Here is a 13,715-nt window from a genome sequence, read left to right as displayed (position 1 = left end):
GTCCCAGTATTCCTGACAGTCAGCAAGTAAAGAGTTGTTTTCATCAGGTTGTTTTGGCTCTGCAGTGAATAGCTGTGTTAGTGTAGTTAGTGTTTGATGTGCAGCAGCAGCCAGATGCAAAACAATCCCAAGCAGAGTCCCTTAATTGAAACCAGATGTCAGACGCAAGTTGTAGCCCACGCATTCCTCACGTCTCAGACTGAGAGAAACAGGAACAGAAGTGACAAAGAAAGTGCGTGAGGAATGCTGCACGAGCAGAAAATAGACCATCAATGAAACTGCCGCGTGTGCTTGAGTTAAGTTGGGTTCTCATGTCTGTGAATGAGCCTACCTTTCATTGTGCTTTACAGGACTGTACCGTAGTGAAGCTGTTGTCTGAAGTCACATCCACAGCATCGCAATGGCATTTGCCCAAAAGCTCCTTTTGAGCGCGCAGCAGCTTGGATCTGTGAGTATCCCAGTATCCTCTGTTAGTTTGAGTCTGCAGGAATAAGAAGTCAAAGCTCCATCGGTGGCTCCTCACACACTGGGGGATGATCTCCTGCAGCGCAGGTAACTTCAGTGGCGCACCTCAGATGCTGCAGCAGAGAGAGGAGTGAACTTTTTCTGCAAGTAGCAGTTACAAAAGCAAGAGAGGGAAAAAGTCTTCTTATTTATGTGGCAGTTTGGAGAGATGCTGAGGTGAGGGTGTATCCTTGTCCAGCTCAGCACTGTGGTGGTACCCGCAGAGGCAGCAGTAACCGGAGACACTCAGAAAGTAAAGGAATCCAAACGTGAGAGGAAGTGGTGCGCCTGTAGGGCTGCTCGGAGAAACCACGTGTTCCCACATCTGTGAGCACCTTCTGCACTGATTACTCTGTGTGTGTGTGTGTGTGTGTGTGTGTGTGTGTGTGTGTGTGTGTGTGTGTGTGTTCATTCTTTTTTATATTGCGCACAATTCCGCTGAATAAGCACCAGTGACAGTATCGGATAACACATTTTGGACTTGTATAAAGCATTGCATGACTAATCAACCATTAACAGGTGTAACTAAGAACATGTTCCTGCTTCTTGTGCAACATTGGTGATTGTGGATGTCAAAATAAAAGCAGTCCTGTCCACATTAAACATGGCTTAATAGAGACAGTTTCAAACACAAGTACACTAATCAACTTCACTATAACTCGCAGCATTCACAGACAAAGCACTTGTCTTTATCTGGACACATTTTCCCCAAAAATGCAACATGCTAATGTTCTTAGCACAAGCCTATGGCATTTTACATTGTAGCTATAAATTAGCCTAGCAGCTAGCAGACTTTTCCTCTACTCATAAGAAACCAGGGACAACAGCAACATCTAACAAAGGTTACAGTACAAAATTCGGCTCCATTACAACTCACAAGATTCACCAACAAAACAACTGTCTTATACTAAACACGTTTTCCAAACAAATGCAACATGCTAATGTTTTTAGCACAAGCCTATGGCATTTAACATTGTATGAATTAGCCTAGCAATGAGTGGAGATTTCCTTTACTCATATGAAGCCAGGATAAATCACACACAAGTCTTGAAATGCTATTTTTGTGGAGGCTTTATTGTTTTTATTTGTCTGATTCTGATTCTTAACAATTTATTGTTTCTTATCTGTAAAATGAAAGTAAATAAAAGCTTTGTTTCCACTGAGGGAAATGGTTTCAGCTTACAAAAATAGACAGGAGGTCTGTGTCACCCATAGTCTCGCTCACCAGACCTTTCTCAAGAAAAGAAAGGTCTGGCTGGGCCGACTGTCACTTTAAGATTGGAGAAAAAAACGTCCCGGCTGCTTGTATTTCTTTCAACCAATCACAATCGTTCTTGGCATTGCCACAGCAACGGTGCGCTTGCAAAAATATTGCCGGGGGGAAACAGGTTTTGGTGTAACACGCCCACAAAAATATCGCCTACAGGACGCGAACCATGGCAGAAAAATGGCTACATCCCCGCAAGATCAAACACCGCAAAACTTAGTAAAGGACGTGTTGAAAACTGCAACCGGAGGTGGTAGGGCGGGACTTTCAGCGGGTGGCTCGTTCCGCCCAATGAGAGGCTGATCTTTGCAGCGAACTTCCACCCACTCAGACTAGCGTCACCGCAATGTATAGTAACATTTCTGGGGAGGTGCAAGTCCGGCTATGGCGTCGGGTATGGCGTCGATTGGACGCAGAACTATAGATCCCACTTTAGAAAAGACTGTGAGTGAAATGTAGTTACACTCTCTTACAAAGATGGCCACTTTTATGATGAAAATATGCCTAATTTAGCTTTGCCTTTAAAATATAAGACAATCTAAAAACATAAATATGCAGTTAATTCCAAAAGTGGACAAACTCTTCCAGCCTGCACATCAGGTTTATGTTAATTATTGTGTTTTGCCACATGGAGGCAGCAACAAGCTGTGAAGCTGATATGAGGAATGTGTCAGTTGCCTGTCCACTAGACAGAGAGAAGCATCATCATTTATTTGGGGTTGTGTTTCTGGCTCCTTGATTAATATAAGTCTAATACTCACTATCTTTTAGCTGTGTTTTGTTTTTTCTACCAGCTCCTGAGGGAAACATTTGGCTCTTGAGCTGCTAAATGCTCGATTGTGTCTCAAACCATGTCTGTCTGCTGTTTGAGCAGGCACACTGTGAGTTTATCAGAGCTTTTTTTTACTGAAAACAGCTGCCTGCTGTGGCTGAAAACACAAAAGAAAAGCAAAACAGAAAATTGTGGGGGATAATTAAAACCAAAAATGTGCTGAAACACACTATTAAAGGGACAGAAATACAAATTTCTTCCTCTTACCTGTAGGGATATTTATCAGTCTAGATTGTTTTGCCGTGAGTAACCAAGAGTTGGAGATATCAGGCGTAGAGATGTCTGCCTTCTCTTAAATATAATGGAACTAGATGGCCCTAGGTTTGTGGTGCTCAAAGCGGCAAAAATACATTTTAAAAAACTCAACAGCAATGTCTCTTTCCAGAAATCATGACCCGGTTTCTCAAGATAATCCACAGACCTTGTTGTGAGCAGCTTCATGTAGGAACCATCCAGTCCAAAGTATATTTATTTCTAACATTTGCTGTTAGTTAACCATGACGTTTGCTGAAAGGCAAACATATCCAATAACTGTTACTCTTCTTAATATTAGTTTCTGTCTCTCTCCCACTTGTTGCATGCTCATTATTGTATCACTGAGGAAATATGTGCTGCTCATTCCCCTTTGAGCATTTTAGTTGAACAAGCTACAATGAGACGTAATTTACACCGATCCTGCTCCTTCAAACAAAATTCACCACAGCTGTCTATCTGTTGGTTCCCACTTGTTAACTTGTTTCATCCATTATACCTCAGGTCTCTGTAAAGCACTTTATCCCCTGCACCTGTTTATGTCTTCAGCTCAGCACTCGACGCTTTGATCAGTGACACAAAACTTAACACAAGACCACATCGTGAGCCGGTTATCTTCACCTTTAAGTTTATTGACATCTCTAAAAACCTAACAGTGCATATGTGGAGACATCAGACCAACAAAAAGTCAATTTCTCCTGCATCAGCTCTCAAAGTCCAACTTAACATTTTTGCAATTTACCTTTCTTCCTCTGTGATTGCACGAATGAAGCCTCAGACGTTTTATTGTCAACTGTTTTACGTTAGGGTCAACCCGCAGGAGAACATGGGAAGAACGTTTCTCCCTGCAGCGTTATAGGAACCAGGTGTTGAAGGTGTCAGCGAGGCTGCAGACTGAGCTAAAGCGCAGGCTGGTTTTGATTATTATCCAGTGAGGACCCTATTTTCTGGGTCACAGCATGCAAAGAGGGCACATTTTTTTAAGGTAGATGGGGCACCAGTGAAGAGACGGGGACAGAGGAACCCTTTCACCCCAAAGTCCCTCACATTCCAGGGGTGGAAATGCTAAACAGCTTCCTGCTGAGAGAGATGTTTCCTTTTACTAAAAATACTCTGGATTCACATCTGGGTATAAGTCTAAGAATAACTGCTGGTAATTTATACATGAGAGACAGACGTTACCAATCACTGCAAAATCAGGGCTGGGGCTGCACAATATGAAGAAAATATGCCGTAACATTGTTTAATACTGCAGTAACAATAATACTCACAAGAACATTAATTCCAACATTGTTTTTTGTTTAACAAATTTAATGTTGTACCGAACACAAAATGCACCAATAAAAAGGCTGATAGTTACATTTTAAATTGCAGTTTTCACCTGATACGAACTCAGAAAGTCCCTGAGTGCAGCATCGCAGTCTGACATTGACAAGATGATAATAAAACAATATACTATGCAGCCCTAATAAGCCTTGTGTTTATCTTTACCTATGTGAATATGGGTTAGTTGTATATCTACAGTAGCTTAGGTGTTAAAAGGATGAAGCGCTGCTCTCGTGAGTTCAGCACTTGGCTCAGGTCCAGCAAAACAATCTTTTCTGATCGTGTGATCTCTACTTATTAGAGTATTATGACACGCTTCAAACTCCAGAAACACTGATTTAAAGTACAGCTCACTGTGTCAAACTCCAGAAACACTGATTTAAAGTACAGCTCACTGTGTGTGTGTGTGTGTGTGTGTGTGTGTGCGCGCGTGTGTGCATGTTGCATCACGGATTCCCCACTGAGGGATCATTTAAGAGCTGACGTCAGTGCAGCCCAGCCCACCACATCTTGTAGACACATTAATTTAACATGCTTCAATATTTGTGTGTACTATGGACATTTCCAAAATGTTTTGGCACAAAGAAAACAGTTGCTTTGTCATGTTTAATCAATATTTGCACAAGATTCTTTTTCTTAAAAAAAAGATGAGTCTTTCATTTATCTTTAAAGGTCCAGTGTGTAAGATTTAGGGGGATTTAGTGGCATCTAGTGGTGAGGATTGCAGATTGCAACCAGCTGGAACTTCTCCAGGTTAGAATTCCCTCAGTGTTCATTGTTCAGGGGATTTTTACTGGGAGCTGAATTATTAACAGAGGTCTCTTCTTCTCCAAAACAAACAGACCAGGTGATTAAAACCAGTAAAAATGCTGAATAGAGAAGTTTCATGTTACAAATCAGTGTTTCTCTAATGCTGTTTAGCATGTTGGAGATGGGCCGCTAGCCCAGCACCTGCTAATGTGTGCTCACCTTTCCTCTCTGATAACTTAAGATCCAGATGTTAAGGAGGTTTTCCAAAAGCTGAATGATCCGCAGAGGTCTCTACCTTTCCAAAACAAATGGATTTGAATAGCGGAAAAGAATAAAGCAGTTTCACATTAAAAAAATCTGTTTTTTTCCCCAAAGCTTTTGTCTGCAAATGGTGGGCAACACAAATACTCTAATAGCCCTATCTAGAGCCAGTGTTGGTTTGTCCATTCTAGGCAACTGTAGAAACATGGTAGTGCAACATGGTGATCTCTGTAGACGAGGACCTGCTCCCTATGTAGATATAAATGGCTCATTCTAAGGTAACAAAAACACAATGATTCTTTTTCAGGCGATTTTACACTACAAAAAAAAAAAAAACACACTTATTATATCATACTCTATTTCTAGTTAAAGCATTTTATGTATTCCAGCATTCTCCCAAATTTAAAGGTGACATAAACTGGCATTGAGAGAGTGAAAGAACTTAGGTTAACATGCTTGTTTAACGGCTTCCAGATGTGAATTGATGCATATATTATTTCATGACTCTTGAGTTTAGGTTTGGAAGGTCTGGAAGGAGATAAGAAAATAGCTCCTGTATTATATGGGGAGTGGTCTTCTCTTTCTAATAATAACCATTTATGAGAATCAGTGGAAAATTTTAAATAAAACATCCAAACACGGACATTTACAGCATTGTTACTATTGGGCTTTTTATTCTGCTAATATATCCTCCTACATCACACACACTGGACCTTTAACTGAAATATTTTTGGCAGAAATAGTGACTGTGTTACACAAGAAATACTTCTCTGCACTTCATATGAAAGACAACATGACAAACTGAGAGCAACTTTATTAGGTACACTTGTATAATCTAATGTGATCACGCTGCTCTGCAGTAAATTCTGCCTTTGCAAAGATAATGATGTCCAGTTTTTACTGACCCTGTAAGAGAGGTTTTTATTTAACTGGAGGTGTATTACTTAAGTTGTTGTTTGCAGTGGTGTTGAATAGTCAGAATTGAATTGTCAGAATTTTAGACATATCTTTATAAACATAATGCACTCCAGTACACACTATGATCTCAATAATAACATAGACTTATTAGCTTTCTGACAGTGTCAACAAAACAAAAAAATTAATTAATCAAAACTTTGTAAAGGTAGAATTCTTGGCAGAGCTGCTGTATTCAATCACACTGAATATATGCACCTAATGAAGTGTCCGGTGTGTGTGTGTGTGTGTGTTATCACATATCAAATTAATATATATTTTTTACTATATGTAAACAGCAGCCTACAGTGTGCCTAACATGACTAAGCAGCCTGTTATGCAAAGCAAACCTCTCTGACAGCATGTTGGATGCTGGATTAACGGACACTGACATCAAGCAAAGACTGTAATAGGATGAAGCTTGAGTGGAAAGAGCACAAATAGACCTGGACAGGTCAACACAAACTTCATGCCTACTGTCCATACGGAGCACTTTGTTTAGCCCTGCCAGCCGAGAAGCACCGTCAGTCGTCTACTGGTGAGTTTCTTTGCTTTGTTGGTAACTAACGGTCTTGTTTGATCCGTCATAGCTTTGATATTATAATTAATATTAGTTTGACAAGTTCATATTCTTATCGTTTGAACTGCTCATTATGTTTGCTTGTTACTTTAAAGTGATGTTTTGGATTAAGATTGCGATGTTACTGCAACATCAGTTTCATCAATGTGTGCATCTTAACATTAATGTTTAATTCATAATTATAAAGTTATGTATATATTATGTAGCTCTCACTCTCATGTTAGAAACAAAAGCTACATGTTGTGAGCAGGCTGCCATGGAGCTGATTGTACCAGCAGCTTAAACCCATAATGAAATAAGTAAAGTGAGTACATCCCTATTTATCTTAAATCCCTGCTGGATGCCAACTTGTGTAACTCCTCGCGTGGCTGAAGTGGGGCAGCTGACTTTAGCTTGTTTACTGGTTACCAAACTAACATGTAAACAACATATAATGTCAGCTTTTTTGACTTGGATGGAGCCTGACCTCCTGACACAGCAGATGGTCCAGACATAAACACAGCTTGGCAAGTTTTCAAGCTGACACGAGTCCTATGATGTGTCTCGTTAGGTGTCTTGCCCCCTACTGCTGACCTTTGAATGGTATCATTAGCTTAAAAAAGGGGCAAAAAGGGCAAAGAAGTCTCATAAATGACAGAGTGTCCACTGACGAAGGAAAGAGAGGAATCCCTCGCAGTATTCGTGGAGTTCATGTTACACAGTGTGGACAGACAGCTGAAGCAATACAAACAATAAGATGTAGTAAAACTTAAAGAACTTAAAGTGAATCTGGAAGTAAATGCTTTAGCTGTGCAAATATTCTCTCATACCCCCAGGGTTGAGGAGTAACAAGTTATATTTAATCGGGATTATGTAATCAGATTGCAAAAAGAAAAAAAAGTAACTAAAATAAGACCAGATTACATTTGAAAAACAATGTGTGATAAGATTAGTTACATTCTCAAAGATTACTTGATAACATTTTTGAATCTAGATTTATTTTCTAGATAAATCTAATAAAATATATTAAAAATATGCATTTAAAAAAAAATCATATTACTATTTAAATTAAAGTTATTATTAAAATGTTATTATTTTAAAGGAAAAAGAAAAATCATATTTTACACTTCTATTTTTCCCATAAAAACAAATATTTATCTAGTAGATATATCTAGAAAAAATATTAAAAGTATGTATATTTAAAATATATATATATATATTGTTATTTAAATTGAAATTAATATTAAAAATATATTATTTAACAAAAAATAGTATTTATTTATTTCCTATATTTTTTTTCCTATAAAGAAAGTATAAAATACAAAGATATTTTTGAAGAAAGATGGGAAAACATGGTTGAGATATATAAAAGACGATGTTCCCAATGATCTTTGATTATATAACAGCTGACGTAATGAGACTGATAGCACAGAAGTGTTTTCTTGTTCTTTATCATTCACATAAATATGTGGCTAACTATGTGTCCATGTTTGGGTACACACACAGTCATGTGTGCGAGCATGTATGGTCAGGTATGTGAGTATCGTGTGTTGATATCTGTGTGTATCTACAGTACACCTAGTTGTTATATGATGTATCCTCTAACTTATATTTGAATTCATGCGTTTATTTAATACATCCTATGAAATAATGTATAACTACTTTGTGTTTTTTTCATTATATTATTGTCGCTAATTTCCTGATATTGCTAACGCTTTTGTTTGTTTATGTTTTATGTATGTATTTATGTATTTTCTTTTACCTTATCCTTTTTGTTCTCTACATATGTTAAATAACCTTCAAAAATGCAAATGAAATAGAATAAAAAAAATAAAATAAAATCACTCCAATGTCACTCCAAATCATTGTACATGTTGAATATGCAAAGTGCATTTTATTTGGATTGAAAATATTTTGAGACGTTTAAAGTGAAATTATAATATAATATAATATAATGTGGAAAATCATATTTTTGTGTCTAAGTCAAATTTGTAATACATGGTGCAATATTATCAATGTTTGGTTTATAAATAATCCAAGTATTCAGATTACATTAAATGTTTTGTATTCTGATGGTAAACATTACGAGTTACAGAAATTTAGTTACAGACTACATCTTAATGTAATCTGACCCAACCCCGTTTACACCACAGACACCTTCTCTATAGTTTAAAATCTGATGACATGATGTCTATTAATCGCTGAACATAAATTATAGACACATACGTTTTGTTAAGTCACTCCTTTGCTTTCCAACCAACTAAAATGAATTGCTCTTGACATCCAAGTGTTGGGGACATGTGCCTGCAGTTGATTTTTTCCTGTAGTCCAGACAGATATGCAGCACCACCTAGTGGCAGACCTACTTATGACCATGTGCAGCATTGTTGATGTTTAATCATGCTCAAGCTCAAATCCTATTATCTTTCTGGATCAGACACCGCAGCACCTGTTGTCTTCTTATCCTATTAAAACCCAGTGTGTGTGTGATCATAAAGTAAATGTTCATCCCCCTTGTGTCCTTTCAGTTCAAGAATGAAGCTCCTGCTGGGTTTGGTTGTTCTGGTGGTGACGCTGGGGGTCCTTCACTCGGCCCCAGAGGACCAGCCCACAGGCATCTCAGAGGACACCTTGAAACGTGAGTCAGCACTGAGGAATAATAATGTTTTTTTATTTTGACTTTACTTATTTTTCAAAGGAACATGTGTGATGTACTCAGTATCAGTATCAGCCTAATACAGGCCAAAATCACTGGATTGGATATTGGGGAAACAATTAAGTATTATCCTATGTGATCCATTAGCCTAAACTGTCACATTAATGCTTAACTAAAACATACATAACATTCTGTATGGATGAGCAGCATGTGTCCATGAACAGTAGAGTTACTTAAGAGCAGTGGTCCCCAACTGGTCCAGCCTCAGGGTCCAGATTTCTTCTTAGTCATTAGTTCAAGGTTCACACAGTTTAATGTATTCAGCATCATACTTGTGTTTGGCCATGTCAAGCTAGTTTGCTGTCTCTATCAAGTTGCTGTCTGGTAGTCACTCACTATACAGCAGGAGACAACACTTCAAAATAAAAGCTCTGTGCCGGATATTCACTGTACTTCAAAGTAAAGTGTTTCTACATACTTGACACGTTTGTGAGTCACTTGCGGTCCATTCAGAGTGGACCCACTTTTGGACTGTGACCCACCAGTTGACCAACAGCCTAGAGTTTCAGTGCTGAGTGCCTTAATGTCCACCATACATTTTATACTGGAGATGCTATAAAATACATATACATTGAGTGTTGAGTTATATCTTGTATTCTACACTGGAATTTGAATGCTCAGATTTAAACTTTTGCACCAAGCTGCAGTTTAAAATAGGGGGAGTAGGGGGAGGTAGAGTGTATGGCCCGGTCCAGCGGGGGAGAGTTCAGTCTGCACATATGTCCCTCCTTGGCTCTGTCTTCCCTATGCTCCTTACTCTTCTACCTACCTATGCTCTTTCCTACTTTTCTATCCATCTAACCTTCCCGCTTCACTCCCATTCATAGTCTCAATTATGCACATCAAGGGATTGTAACATCTATTCCTAAACTGAGCTGGACTTAAATTTCATTTTGAATGTTTGAATGGTGCTGACAAATCAAAAATGCTGCTACAAGTTCTCTGTCTGAAAAAGTTTAAATAAAAAGAAGCAGCAGTGTTGCATAACTGAATCACATCCTATGTATTATCATCATGTATTTCTTCCTCTAGGGGAGTCTTACAGTCGGAGCATGATGATTTTACATGGCTAAGTTAAGCAAAGTGCATCCATGCATACGTATTCTTGACAGCTTTGGTTTTAAGACAGGGGGAAAGACAGTACTGGATTGTATCTGCAGATAATTGAGGTTGCTGTGTTGATATTGGAGATGAAACAGTGGTATGGAGCCATTGTTGGTTAAAAGTAAATTTGTTTACCAGCAGCATTTAATTAGCATTAATTTCATGGAGTCAATATTTTTGACTAAACTTTCCTGTTTGGTCTGTCAACATCTCACCCATTTGTTTTACTCCTTCTCTCTCTCAGAGTTGTCCCTGAATGGCGAGAAACTCGTGGACGAGGAGGTGAGGAGAGCTCTGTACGGGGTGAAGCAGATGAGGGAGGTGATGTGGAGGAATGAGCAGAAGCATGAACACCTCATGAAGTCCCTCCGACACAGTAGCGAAAAGAAGAGGGTAAGACCGACATTATAACCTCTCTTGAGAAAGAAAGCAAGATGGACAAAAAAGGCAAGTGAACGAAAACTGTTTCCTTTTCTGCCACTAGGGGGCAGACCAACTGGCTAAGGAGGTGACTGAGAAGCTGGAGGAGGCAGAGGAGCAGTGTAAAGACTCCCTGCAGACTGAATGGGAGGAGTGCAGACCTTGTCTGGAGGATGCATGCAAGACCTTCTACACCTCCACGTGCCGCAGGGGATTTGGCACTTTCCATGCCAAGGTATGAAAACTACAGTTCTGACTTTCTAACTTGAACCTCCAAACTCTCGCAGTATCATTGCCCAAAAAATTTCAAAGGGGGTATATTACTGAGAAAAGTTTGAGAACCACTACCTTGAAATGTCTTATTTGTCCCCTCATCACATCTATGAGTTGTGAACACTCGAACTTAACACAGACTGCTTCACTTTGCTTCACATTATATTTCATTAGAAAAGTTTTTTGAGGTCTGATTAGGATTAACTCTACAATATTCAACAAGGATAGATTAGAAAAATTAGAAAAAAAGTCAACTTAAGTTTGTTATTGAGACAACAGTAAAATAAACTTACCTTCATTACTTTTCATTCTGTAGGTCGAGAACTTCTTCCGCCGAGTTTCCAGGCGCTTCGGCCCCCGTGAGCCTCCCATGGATGCAGGAGACATCCTGGTGAATCAGGGCCCTGACGTCACCGACACTGAGGTCGACCGCATTGAGGATTCCTTCAACCGCCTGGCCAGCAAGGTGGGCATGCTGGTGAACCGCAGTGTGGCGCTGGTCTCCAGGATGAGCAGCAGGCTTGATAAAGCCCTCCAGAGAGCCTTCCTCAACGACACCGACATCCCAATGGACGAGACCGACACTGATCCCTACAACCCCAGCCGGGACTCGGGCTTCCTGCAGGGTGTGGGACTGGAGGAGGTGCTGGACTCCTTCTTTGACTTTGGCAAGAGTGTGGTGGAGGAGTTTGGAGCTGTGGTGACGCAGGTGTTCGATGACATCCATGAGGCAGTGGAGGAAGAGAAGAAAAAAGGTAGTGGACAGAGCAGTTAGCTGGTGCCAGTGAGGCCTAAATATGTCAGACAAATACCACAGTTACAGATTCCTCTGGTTGTATGTGTGAATTTATAAAATATCTCTGGCTTCGGCACCAAAACCAGTTTACAGAGATGATATTTGTTGCTTTCCATGAATATCTTGACCCAACAAAACACATCTTAAGACAATGCCAATGGACAAAAATACTGATCTAAATTTTAAACACTTTTATTTGATGTAGGGAGGCAAAGCTTCCCCCGTTTCCTGCAGAACAGGAGGTTGTGCCGAGACCTTCGCAGACAGACTTCAGAGTGCTGGCAGCTGCAGAACCAGTGTGAGTCCTGCCAGGGGGCTCTGCTCACAGGTGAAGCACCACCACCATTACAGCTTGTCATTACCTCAGCTGATGTCTTCTACATACATCTTACAGCTCCTCTTCCTGTCTCCAGAGTGCCCCAGTGTTCGGGAGCTGCATGTGGAGCTGGACGAGGTTTCCCAGCTGCTGGATGTGTCCAAAGAGCAGTATGATGAGATCTTGTCTATTGTCCAGCGCCACACTGATGAGACGGTCAACTGGCTTAGCAACATGGCGGCTGAGTTCAGCTGGGTGGCTGAGGCTGTGAAGAACAACAGCACTCCTGAAAACATCTTCCGCATCACCAGGGTGAGAAGGAGTGGAGGGAATTTGTATCAATACCTCACCTTGTGTGAAGCTGAATTTGTGAAGAACACTGTCTTTCTCGCATGCCTCCACAGAGAAAGTTCTTGATGGAGTAAAAGGGGGCTTCTTTTAACAACAGTATAATCCAAGTCCCAGTCGTATGCTCAGTACTTCCCATACACATGCACTTTAACTAAAACCTTACTATTGAAAACACCTGTGGGCGAGATATTCCTTTACTGGAGACTGACAGTGGCTGGTGTAAGACATGTCTTCTTTTACCCTCCAGGTGGCGCCAAAGACCAACAATGAGCAGAACCTGTCTGTGACTGACACCAAGGTGCAGGTGAACATCCTGAACTCTCCTCCACTTCTCCTCTCTGTTCCTGGGGAACTGGAGCTGCAGGACCCAGCCTTCATCCAGTACCTGGCCCAGGAGGCTCTGAACAAGTACAAGGAGATAGTCAGGTGAGAACTTTAATGACCTCCATTAGACCATAATGCACTAGTGGCATCACAGGGTTAAAGAGACAGACGTCATCCATCTTCTCTTCCCCAGACTCTTTTGTCCTCCTACTTAAGATTTTCTTGAAATAAAAACAGGCACGTTTTCTTTAAATAATGAGCTTCAGGAAAAAGAGTGCTTGAGTTTTCTGATATTTGGCTGCAATGTTTTCTACTAATATTAATTCTGACCTAAATGCATTCTCTCTTCCTCCACAGGTATGAGGACGAATAAAGCTACCATCTCCTTTTCTAAACTTCTACCAGCACTTTCTTTGTGAACAGAACTAGATTGTGTTCCTGTATAGTTGGCATAATCTTGTTGAAATGTAAATACACTACAATTGATCCATGTCAATCGTTGCTATGTGTTGAATGTAAAAAGAAGAAAATGTACTTCACACCTTTTGTCAAATGGTGTACATAAATAAAAACAAATAAAATAAAACAAGCTATCCAGTCCCTGCATGACCAAAGTGAGAGCTATGTCCACATATTCGGCGTGAAGTCAAACACGTTCTCAAAGGGTTTCCCCTTGTCACCGATCCTGTTTGTGATATTCATGGACAGGA

The 13,715-nt window shown here is 40.0% G+C and overlaps 2 protein-coding genes and 1 long non-coding RNA gene across 4 annotated transcripts in view; 2 read left to right on the top strand and 1 right to left on the bottom strand.

The window, feature by feature from the left end:
* colec12 (collectin sub-family member 12) overlaps positions 1 to 805 on the bottom strand; it is a 51,617-nt gene extending 50,812 nt beyond the window's left edge. Inside the window, exon 1 of the mRNA XM_050032800.1 lies at positions 332 to 805. Coding sequence (XP_049888757.1) covers positions 332 to 338 — 7 coding nt within the window. The 5' untranslated portion in view covers positions 339 to 805. The remainder of the gene's footprint in view (positions 1 to 331) is intronic.
* LOC126382756 (uncharacterized) overlaps positions 1 to 13,715 on the top strand; it is a 199,091-nt gene that overhangs the window by 148,461 nt on the left and 36,915 nt on the right. The gene's annotated exons all lie outside the window — the stretch shown is intronic.
* Positions 6,564 to 13,567, top strand: clul1 (clusterin-like 1 (retinal)). Its single transcript, XM_050032805.1, has 9 exons — positions 6,564 to 6,684; positions 9,234 to 9,343; positions 10,770 to 10,918; positions 11,010 to 11,180; positions 11,535 to 11,973; positions 12,220 to 12,342; positions 12,428 to 12,642; positions 12,929 to 13,107; positions 13,363 to 13,567. Exons 2-9 carry the CDS (start codon positions 9,241 to 9,243, stop codon positions 13,376 to 13,378), a joined length of 1,395 nt encoding a protein of 464 aa, XP_049888762.1. The 5' UTR covers positions 6,564 to 6,684; positions 9,234 to 9,240; the 3' UTR covers positions 13,379 to 13,567.

Source organism: Epinephelus moara, chromosome 21, assembly GCF_006386435.1.
Source record: "Epinephelus moara isolate mb chromosome 21, YSFRI_EMoa_1.0, whole genome shotgun sequence".
Taxonomy (NCBI): domain Eukaryota; kingdom Metazoa; phylum Chordata; class Actinopteri; order Perciformes; family Serranidae; genus Epinephelus; species Epinephelus moara.
This window is presented reverse-complemented; position numbering and strand designations above follow the sequence as displayed.